Below are 11,657 nucleotides of genomic sequence, written 5' to 3' on the forward strand. Positions count from 1 at the left end.
AAAAAAAAGTTAAAGTGTAGTGATTGCAGAAAGGGATATTTTATTATAGGCTGTCTACTTTTCTTACGTCAAATTTTAAAGAATTGCCAAATTTCGAAAAAGAAAACTTGACTTCTAGAGCTATGTACCTCAGCAGCTAAAAATGATATCGGAATTCTGTAAACTGCACCTAATAATACATCCAAAGCGGATAGCAATCATATATCATACACCATCCTGAAATATACCACTATGTTGTGAATTTTGCAGATGCAAAACTCTTCCAAACATTATAACAAATTCACGTAAGTTTTAAGGTATAGCAAAAAAAATTGTTCGCTTTTGATGCTCCAACGGCTGCAGTTTATAGAAATGCCATATTTGTCTTTAATGGCTGAGTTGCGGATTTGGAAACTTCATGCTTCTATTTGTTTTTTCAAATTTACGAACATCCTGCGATTCTTTGAAAACATTACACGACATTTATAAACGAAAATTCTATTTGCTGCAGTCTCTGCAATTTAATTTTCCCTCTTAATGCAACACATTTCATTCAAATCGTTTCAGCGATTTTCTCATAAAATCATTCCTGCATTTTACGTGTATTTGAGAATCCGGCATCGAAGATAGGCCCGAGCTAAAGCTTCCTCTTAAACAATGGATCACGCGAGTTGTATAGGAAACCCATGAAACAGAACCGTGACGTATATGCAAGACCGTGGCCACAGTGGTGCACAAATAAGAAGTCTGCTCAAGGAAGAAAATATATATTCAACGGAAGCTTCGCGGGAGCCTTTATCTCGGCCAGACATCTCTCCAGAATGCGGACGAGCTTTCTGGCCAGGTGTCTAGCAAAACCGTCGATTCATTGTCAGTAGAGCAAATAGCTGGCCGTCTTCGAGATAACGCTGATACACAAGCGCGCTCGTTTCCAAGCACCGAGGAGAAGCGACAGCCTCAGGGTGTGTTTCTTTTTATTGCGCTTTCTTTAGTTGTGCGTCATAGACACGTCATAGCGGGAATTTCGAATTCTTTAAGGTCGATACGCCACGTGGTGGCGAAAAAAAGAAACTGTACGAAATGTCCCTAATTCCTGGTATTGCGGGGGAGGAGCCACCGCGGGCCGCTCCCACGTTGGGATGGGCAGGCCGTGCCTGACCGCCGCATCGTGGGCCCTCTGGACAGCCCGTACCTGAGCGGTGAGGTCGGAGCTCTTGAGCGCCTCCACCCACTCTTCTTCCGTGGTGAGATTATAGTGGTCCCGTAACGAGGGACACCGCCAGAGCATGTGTTCTAAAGTGCAGAAGGGATCGTCGCAATCCGGAGAATCGGGCTCGAATGAGTCCGCGTACGCCCTGGCTAGACTGGGATATGACCCGGTCTGGAGCATGCGAAGGGTGGAAGACTGAGGCCTGGAGAGCTTGGCGTGGGGCGGGGGATAGACCCTCCTGCCGAGCTAATAGTGCTTTGAAATCTCGTTAAACGTGTGGAGCGAGTCCTTGCGGAACCCCGCCTCCGCGCCCTCGAGCGGTAAAACATTTAAAGGTAAAGACATTTATTTTATTTATTTTATTATTTATTTATTAAATACTGCGGACACGTGGTCCAAGCAGGGAGGGTGACATATGGTACATACAATGAAAATCAGATAGACAAAACAAACAGAACCATAAAATTACATGATTAGGAAGTGGGTTCAATTATACAATTCCATTCGGTTACAGTTCGAGGAAAAAAAGAAAACTTATATGTGTTTGTCCTTGCAAAGTAAGGGGTTAATGCATCATGTCTGCGGTGGCGTGTAGTTCTGGTTGCTAACTGCGATAAATGTTCAGATGGGTCAAGGGGTAAATTGTTGGTGTGAAGTAGTTTAAGGAATTCAAGTCTCTGTTCCTTTCTTCTAAGCTCGAGTGGTTCAATGTTGTTAATTTTCATAAGTTCGGTGGGGGAATCACATCTGGAAAACTTGTTAAATATAAATCTGACCGCTTTTCTCTGAATTCTTTCAAGACTATTGATATTAGTTTTTGTGTACGGATCCCAAACTATGCAAGCATATTCCAGCTTAGGTCTAATTAGGGAGATGTAGCATAGCATTTTAACGTTAGATGGGGCTTTCTTAAGTTTGTGTCTCAACAGGCATAGCTTTCGGAAGGCTGAAGCGCAAGTGTTAGTTATGTGATCATTCCACGATAGTGTATTGTTAAGGGTCACTCCTAGGTACTTATAGCTAGTGACTTCATGAAGAGGTGATGGACCTAACTTATATGTATAAAGCAAGGGTGATTTCTTATGTGTCATTCGCAGTAGTACGCTTTTATCTGTGTTTAGTGTCATTCCCCAGCACCTGCACCATGCAAGAATATTATTTAAACTACAACATAAACTAGTTTGATCATGAAGAGAATCAATATCTTTAAAGAGCACACAATCATCGGCAAATAATCGAATTTGTACACCACCTTCAACCGTGTTTACAATATCATTAATATATAGAATAAAAATAAGAGGACTGAGTACACTGCCCTGGGGAACACCCGATGTGACCGGAAGGCAGCCCGATTTTTCGCCATTTATCTCAACAAATTGTTTCCGGTTAGACAAATAAGCAGAAACCCAAGAGATAAACATCTGAGGGATTCCTGCATTTTCAAGTTTTAGAATTAATTTATCATGAGGGACCGTATCGAATGCCTAACGGAAGTCAAGGAAAATTATGTCAATTTGTCCGTTTTTATCAAGGGTTGATGCAAAGGAATGAACTACAGTGACTAGCTGTGTGACAGTCGAATACCCTCTTCTGAACCCGTGCTGAAAGTTAGTTAAAATTGAATGCTTTTCTAAATATTTGGTTATGCTTTTTGCTATGATATGTTCGATGAGTTTGCAGCATGATGACGTTAAAGAAATAGGACGGTAATTTTCTACAAGTAGACGGTCTCCCTTTTTATAAATTGGTGCTATTCGGGCTGTTCTCCAATCACTCGGTAATTCGGACGACAATAATGAAGCATGGAATATTATAACAAGAAACTTTGATAAGGTTACAGCATATCTACGGAGAAACAAGTTAGGGATATTGTCAGGCCCACTTGAACATTTCGGTTTTAGGTTCAACACCATAGAGAGTACACCAGCATACGATATAAAATTCACATCAAACGGTTGGTACACTGGGCAGTTACGTGAAGAACCACTGGGATTCGAGAAGACACTGTGGAAAAACATATTAAAGTGATGAGCAAGTTCTACATTCTCCGTAACCATCTGTCCATTTATTGTCATTTGGTTTCTTCTTCTCGGCAATGTAATTCCAAAATTTACTTCGATCGTTTGTAATAAAATTAGGCAGAGATGAGTTAAAATAATAACCCTTTGCGCTACGCACGGCAAGTGCAAGCGTGTCTTGCACTTCAGATACTAAGTTTGGCTGCGCATGGGCCTTTTTTAATCTCTTAATTTTACGTTTCATATGAATGATGTTGCGATTGATCCATGGCGTTTGCTTGTGAACTTGTTTTTTCTTATTTGGTATGAATTTATCAAGGCAAAAATGACACATGTCCTTAAAGCGGGACCAAAGTAAGTTCACATTTTTTTCGTCAAAATCAGTTAGACAATTTTCCAAGTAATCAATCACGCATGCGTCGTTCGCGCGAGAATAATCTTTGACAAAACGGACAGATGATTTTTTAGTTTTAGCACAGGTAACAAGCTGCAAACAAACACAAACAAGGTAGTGGTCAGATAGCCCTTGCTCGATCACCACCGTGAATTCAGCGAATTTCCTAGCTAAGAAAACAAGGTCCAATACTGAAGATGAAGAACCCTGTACACGTGTCGGCTCAAGAACAACTTGTCTGAGATCATGTGTTAGCATGATATCAAAGAGTACATTAACATCCTGACTGTGATGTGGCCCAGGCTGAAGACGTATCCAGTCTACACCGGGCAAATTAAAATCGCCTAGAAGAATAACCTTACTGTTTAAATATTTATTCATACAAGACCGTAATTCATGGAAAAATTCAGGAGGGGAGTCAGGAGGTCTGTACATTGCGAATATAACGAGGGTATAACCCCAAAGCGATACCTTAATGCATAAACATTCCAAGGTAGGTATTATTTCCAGAATGACAGCCTCTATCGAATTTTTAATTAGGACTGCAACACCTCCTCCCCTAGAAGACCTATCCACGCGATAAACACTATAGGAGGGAGTAAATATGTCTTGGTCATTAATATCCTCGCGAAGCCATGTTTCGGTAATAACAGTAATGTGAGGATCGTGTTGAAGCAACAGTATTTCTAAGGAATCTGCTTTATTTAAAATACTTCTAGCATTAAGATTTATTCAGCGTAGTTGCTTATTCCTTGAAGGTTCATTGTTTCACGATTGCGTTTGCCGAGGGCGACTATCTGCAATCTGCACCCGTTTGTTTTGCGATTCATCCCAAAAGAAAACATGTCTGTCCACTTTGAGCTTGTCGTGTATAAGTGACACCTTCTTTCCTTGAAGTTTATCGTTTCTTGCACTTTCCCACAGAAGCTTGCGCTTCTTTAAGGTAGATTGCGAGTAGTCGTTCTGGATGAAAATGCTAGTTCCCTTCAGTTTTTTTGCATTTTGCAGTATTTCTTTCTTTTCATTAAAATTCTGAAGATACAGAATTACCGGTCGCTTGTCACCTTGTTTTCCCAATCTATGAATCCGACCGACAGAATCACACTGTACATTCAATTTTTCATTAAATACATCCTTAACAACTTTATCTTTGAGTGCATTTTCTGTTTCATTTGGAATTTCAGGTATCCCATGAATGATCAAATTAGATCGTCGGCTTCGATCATCAAAGTCTGTTAGCTTTTTAGCCTGGAAGCTGATCAAACGCTCAATAGACTGTAAGCTCTCGGTATTTGCTACCGGGGTATCTATTGTTTGCGTGATTTGTGTCTGCATTTTGTTAAACGCGCCGTAAAGTTCCAAAACCAGCTTCTCAGTTTTCAAGAAATGCGTTTGCAGTTCTTGTATATCGTTACGAAGAGTAGTCTGCCCTTCTAATAACTGCTTAAGCATCTCGGTCTGTGTAGGGCCGGGATTTTCTTCAACATCACCGCAAAGTAGCAATTTACACACAACGAGACACTCATAAGCCATAGCAAAGCATCGCCGTGGGCACGGCAAGACCATAACACCACGATAATCGCTACGCAAGGAGCTTGTATCGGAACCAACCTGCACAATGAAGAACAAGGCTCCTGTCAGTGTCATGGCCGTTCCTGGTCCTCCGTGCCCTCAGAAGGAAAATTCCTGCGGCGGCGCTTTTATACGGGCGATCACCGATGACGTCACAGCGATGCGCTCAAAAGGGGTCGCTAGGAGCAGGGTTGCGTCTGGAGATGACGAGATTGCAGGCACCATATCACCGCCGAGTGTGCATATGCGTACATCGCAGAAACGATGTTCGCCGAGACGTTCATGAACAGTAGTTGATACCACGGCGAATCCAAGAAAGCCCTGCACAATGAAGAACAAGGCTCCTGTCAGTGTCATGGCCGTTCCTGGTCCGCCGTGCCCACCGTGCCCAACCATTTAAGATTATACATGCGCCTACTTATTGTAAGGTTATAAATACAGACAAGCATGATTTCTTTATGGTGAAAATACATTTGATGCTGATGTTCCAGTTCTCGGCACCCGAAAAATGAAAATTGAATTCTGCGAAACGCGCCTGGCAATGTTGTCAAGATGGTGGCGACAATTACCTGACCTTCACACAAGTAAAATGCTGCACTGCCACCTCTTGAGCTTCCTGCAGTACTTATTTATTCAGACGTCGTAAGAAAGTGAAGTGGTGTGTTCATATTCGCGTGACCGAGCAAACCGCTCTGATATCTACGTCTTTCTACAATTTATCTGTCCGTATTCGCTGGCTGCGTTCTTAATCTCATCATAAAATGTAGTGCATTCAGGTCTGGTAATTTCGTATGCTGCTGCACTTAAAACCCACAAACGCGAAAGTATTTTGCACACTCGCAATGGTAGACCAATCGGTTTCTAAAAGAAACGTGCTTCGCTCCCACAAACATGCCCAAATGGTTTGCGTTTCTAGCTACATCTTAGACGCTTTTTACAGCGAAGCTGTTAAGGGCTCACTCTACGTTGATCGCATCCGAATGTAGAAAAAAAATGTCACAGTTTCGCCCTAAGGGCGAAGCAATGAATGCGATAGCAACACAGCAATGTCATACGAAGTAAGGTGAGCGGCTTTGGTAGCAATATGAATTGTAGTAAACATAAGCTGATTAAGTAGTCAAGAATTCGACGAAAGTTCGTCTGGTCAGGTAACATGATGAGGAAGAAGATGCGGTCACTGACCAAGTCAAAGTAATACACAGAGACGTTTCGGGACCCGTACGGGTTCCTTGTTCACACTAAGCAGGCAAGAGCCGTAAGTCGCTTTTTATACTAAAATGTGACGTAATGAGCGGGTGTAGCTGGCAGGGAGATTGCCATCTGTCCTGTTGATAGTGTCCTCCGTGGTCTGAATAAACACTGATTCTAATAGTAATCTTGTGGCCGGATTCTTCTCCTTGGCTATTATAGTGGCGTTATCCCAACTGATGCAGTGACCGTGATTATCGGCGTGCTCTGCCAGTGCGTTCGACGCTTTCTTGTTGTTGCAGACGTCCCTCCGATGTTCCTTTAATCTTCTGGTGAAGTTGCCAGTTTCGCCGATGTAACTGCAGCTGCAGTCTGCGCATGGTATCTTGTAGACAACACCAGGGTAGCTCTTGCTGTCTAATCGATCTTTCACGTTAACAAGCTGATTTCTCAGTTTGTTGGAGGGCATGTGCGCAACGCGAAGGTCATACCTTGAAAAGATACGGCTTAGAGCTTCGCTGACGCCAGGAACATATGGAACGCCGGCGCGTCTTCGGAACGACTTGCCCTGGGATGGCCTGGGATGGAGGACACGATCTTCATTAGTCTTAATAAATTTCTTTGGGTACCCGTTCGTCATTAATTCGCGATGGATTGTCTGAAGTTCTTTCCTGATTTCGTCGTCACTTGAACAGATGCGTGTTGCCCGCGTCACCAGAGAAGAAACAACGGATTGCTTGTGACAAGCTGGGTGGCACGAATTAAAATTTAGGTAGTGTCCGGTATGCGTCGCTTTCCTGTGCACAGCAAACGAGAGCTTATTTCCGGTTCGGCCCACCTGGACGTCGAGGAAGGGAAGGCTGCTGTCGCACTCGTATTCTGCGGTAAACTGTATTGCTGCCTCTATCGAGTTGAGAACACGCAGGAGCCGTGGGGCATCATTCTTATTTAGGATGCAGAAGCAGTCGTCCACGTAGCGGACGAATATCTTGGGCGCGGGAGCGAAATCGGCAAGGGCCTTCTGTTCAACTAGCTCCATGACCAAATTGGCCGTAGTAACGGAGATGGAGGCCCCCATGGCGGTTCCGTGGATCTGCTTATAACACTGCTTGCGGTAGGTGAAATACGTGTTGCTTAGGCAAAATTCTAGCAGCTCACAGACGTCCTGTACCTCCAAAGGTGTGCGCTCTGCGAGCGTTTCGTCCGCCAGCAGGACCTTCGTGCACGCCGCTACGGCCAAGTCGACAGGCACGGAAGTGAAGAGCGCTCTGACGTCGAAGGATACCATCACGTCTTCTTCATCCAGGGAAATGTCGCGCACTTTTTCCACGAAAGCTGACGAATTGGCAATGTGCGTTGCTGTTTTTCCGGCGAGTGGGCCCAACACTTGGTGTAGGTAACCCGAAAGTCGGTGCAGTGGCGACCTTGTGAAGTCGACGATGGGCCGTAGCGGAACGCCTGGCTTGTGTACTTTGGGCAGGCCGTAAATTGCAGGTGCAGACCCATTGGTACACAGGAGGCGATAGTAAAGGTGCTTGTGCTGCGGCGGCACGAACTTAAAAATATTGGAGAGTAGCTTCTGCAGTTTCGTTTGAAGGCTTGCCGTGGGATCTTTTTGTATGGTTACGTAAGTATCCCCGTCCAAAAGCAAATCCGTCATCTTCTGATCGTACTCACTTCTGTTGAGTATTACGACGGCATTTCCCTTGTCCGCAGGAAGTATGGCAATGGAGAGGTTGTTTCGGAGGCCCTTGACGACGTCTTTCTCAGCCGGTGAAGGCCGGGCTTGAGGGTCGCGTGTCCGCCACTTGGACAGAACACCGATAGCGCGGGTACGAGCTTCGTCTCTTACTTCGGAAGGAAGCTGTGCGACGGCTCGCTCCACGGCGCAGACCATTCTCGTCGGGTTAGGTGAGGCACCAGAATTGAAGTTTAATCCCTTGCGTAGAACGGCAGCTTCAGAAGCAGTAAGCTTGTACGAGGACAAGTTGAGAACGGCAGCTTTAGTTTGGGCGGGCTGCTGCGGCCTGAGTGCGTCCAATTTGCGTCCAAGATTACTATTAGAATCAGTGTTTATTCAGACCACGGAGGACACTATCAACAGGACAGATGGCAATCTCCCTGCCAGCTACACCCGCTCATTACGTCACATTTTAGTATAAAAAGCGACTTACGGCTCTTGCCTGCTTAGTGTGAACAAGGAACCCGTACGGGTCCCGAAACGTCTCTGTGTATTACTTTGACTTGGTCAGTGACCGCATCTTCTTCCTCATCATGTTACCTGACCAGACGAACTTTCGTCGAATTCTTGACTACATATCATACAGAAATAACTACGGACAAGACGTCGTAACGAAGATTCGCCAGTTTGTGTCGCTTACGTCGAGAATAGCCGCCTTCAAGTGCCATTTGTCCTTCAACCGGACCTGCAAAATGGAAGGCCTTGTTCCAAAAAGTCTACGCTTGAAGACACCGGTAGCGTCAGCGTGGGGCCACAAGATAATCCGACAAGCCGAGAAGAAATTAGTGTCAGCACGCACTCAAGAATGCCGACAGAAAATCAAGAAATTGGAAACCGAGACTTTTTTCGCAAGGCGTCAGCTCGAACACGTCATTGCTACGGACTTCCCCGACGTACAGCTTCACGCCAATTTCATGGCGACGCTAAGGGAACGCAATTGCAGGCAGTCGCAAGAAAGCAAATTGGACGCACTCAGGCCGCAGCAGCCCGCCCAAACTAAAGCTGCCGTTCTCAACTTGTCCTCGTACAAGCTTACTGCTTCTGAAGCTGCCGTTCTACGCAAGGGATTAAACTTCAATTCTGGTGCCTCACCTAACCCGACGAGAATGGTCTGCGCTGTGGAGCGAGCCGTCGCACAGCTTCCTTCCGAAGTAAGAGACGAAGCTCGTACCCGCGCTATCGGTGTTCTGTCCAAGTGGCGGACACGCGACCCTCAAGCCCGGCCTTCACCGGCTGAGAAAGACGTCGTCAAGGGCCTCCGAAACAACCTCTCCATTGCCATACTTCCTGCGGACAAGGGAAATGCCGTCGTAATACTCAACAGAAGTGAGTACGATCAGAAGATGACGGATTTGCTTTTGGACGGGGATACTTACGTAACCATACAAAAAGATCCCACGGCAAGCCTTCAAACGAAACTGCAGAAGCTACTCTCCAATATTTTTAAGTTCGTGCCGCCGCAGCACAAGCACCTTTACTATCGCCTCCTGTGTACCAATGGGTCTGCACCTGCAATTTACGGCCTGCCCAAAGTACACAAGCCAGGCGTTCCGCTACGGCCCATCGTCGACTTCACAAGGTCGCCACTGCACCGACTTTCGGGTTACCTACACCAAGTGTTGGGCCCACTCGCCGGAAAAACAGCAACGCACATTGCCAATTCGTCAGCTTTCGTGGAAAAAGTGCGCGACATTTCCCTGGATGAAGAAGACGTGATGGTATCCTTCGACGTCAGAGCGCTCTTCACTTCCGTGCCTGTCGACTTGGCCGTAGCGGCGTGCACGAAGGTCCTGCTGGCGGACGAAACGCTCGCAGAGCGCACACCTTTGGAGGTACAGGACGTCTGTGAGCTGCTAGAATTTTGCCTAAGCAACACGTATTTCACCTACCGCAAGCAGTGTTATAAGCAGATCCACGGAACCGCCATGGGGGCCTCCATCTCCGTTACTACGGCCAATTTGGTCATGGAGCTAGTTGAACAGAAGGCCCTTGCCGATTTCGCTCCCGCGCCCAAGATATTCGTCCGCTACGTGGACGACTGCTTCTGCATCCTAAATAAGAATGATGCCCCACGGCTCCTGCGTGTTCTCAACTCGATAGAGGCAGCAATACAGTTTACCGCAGAATACGAGTGCGACAGCAGCCTTCCCTTCCTCGACGTCCAGGTGGGCCGAACCGGAAATAAGCTCTCGTTTGCTGTGCACAGGAAAGCGACGCATACCGGACACTACCTAAATTTTAATTCGTGCCACCCAGCTTGTCACAAGCAATCCGTTGTTTCTTCTCTGGTGACGCGGGCAACACGCATCTGTTCAAGTGACGACGAAATCAGGAAAGAACTTCAGACAATCCATCGCGAATTAATGACGAACGGGTACCCAAAGAAATTTATTAAGACTAATGAAGATCGTGTCCTCCATCCCAGGCCATCCCAGGGCAAGTCGTTCCGAAGACGCGCCGGCGTTCCATATGTTCCTGGCGTCAGCGAAGCTCTAAGCCGTATCTTTTCAAGGTATGACCTTCGCGTTGCGCACATGCCCTCCAACAAACTGAGAAATCAGCTTGTTAACGTGAAAGATCGATTAGACAGCAAGAGCTACCCTGGTGTTGTCTACAAGATACCATGCGCAGACTGCAGCTGCAGTTACATCGGCGAAACTGGCAACTTCACCAGAAGATTAAAGGAACATCGGAGGGACGTCTGCAACAACAAGAAAGCGTCGAACGCACTGGCAGAGCACGCCGATAATCACGGTCACTGCATCAGTTGGGATAACGCCACTATAATAGCCAAGGAGAAGAATCCGGCCACAAGATTACTATTAGAATCAGTGTTTATTCAGACCACGGAGGACACTATCAACAGGACAGATGGCAATCTCCCTGCCAGCTACACCCGCTCATTACGTCACATTTTAGTATAAAAAGCGACTTACGGCTCTTGCCTGCTTAGTGTGAACAAGGAACCCGTACGGGTCCCGAAACGTCTCTGTGTATTACTTTGACTTGGTCAGTGACCGCATCTTCTTCCTCATGAGCTGATTAAGTAAGCAGGTGTGCTGCGGCGTAAGTAGACCGACATGAAGAGAGACTCGATGACCACGAGAAGGCGCGTGTGAAACGGTGGTGTTGATGAGAAGCGCTTCCCGTGGGCAGCGCGTGCGAAGGGACACACCTGTAGCGCTGCACTGCCGATCCGGGCAGCATCGCGTGTGTAGCGTGCGTTGGAAAATGTGGCCCGACTATTACGAACTGAATGAACAAACGTGGTGTGAGCGCGCACAAACACGAAGAGATCACACTGAATGACAGCAGACAACGACTGTCAAAACGCTGGCAGCAAGCATACGCCGCAGCGGGCGAAGGTACGTGCGGTCTATCGCTTCAACGGAAACTGAGCGGCGAATGCACTTAAAGGTCAGAGCCGTGTGGAGATAAGAGACGGTGCGAGCGAGCGACGAGCGCGGTTGTTGGCAGAGAAGTGCGCCCCCCCCCCCCCCCCTTGCTCCCTCCGGCGCTGGCTTCCTGCTTCCTTGCTTGCGCGTGGGAGATTGA

General features: G+C 46.6%; 1 protein-coding gene across 1 annotated transcript; it reads right to left on the bottom strand.

The window, feature by feature from the left end:
• Positions 1-5,272: 5,272 nt before the first annotated feature.
• On the bottom strand, positions 5,273-8,258 carry LOC119459389 (uncharacterized). The gene is made up of 2 exons (XM_049671690.1): positions 7,200-8,258; positions 5,273-5,494 (listed from the first exon to the last, which is right to left on the bottom strand). The coding sequence occupies exons 1-2, from the start codon at positions 8,256-8,258 to the stop codon at positions 5,273-5,275; spliced, it is 1,281 nt and encodes a 426-aa protein (XP_049527647.1).
• Between the last annotated feature and the right edge of the window lie 3,399 nt (positions 8,259-11,657).

Source organism: Dermacentor silvarum, chromosome 7 (assembly GCF_013339745.2).
Source record: "Dermacentor silvarum isolate Dsil-2018 chromosome 7, BIME_Dsil_1.4, whole genome shotgun sequence".
In the NCBI taxonomy this organism is placed as follows: Eukaryota; Metazoa; Arthropoda; class Arachnida; order Ixodida; family Ixodidae; genus Dermacentor; species Dermacentor silvarum.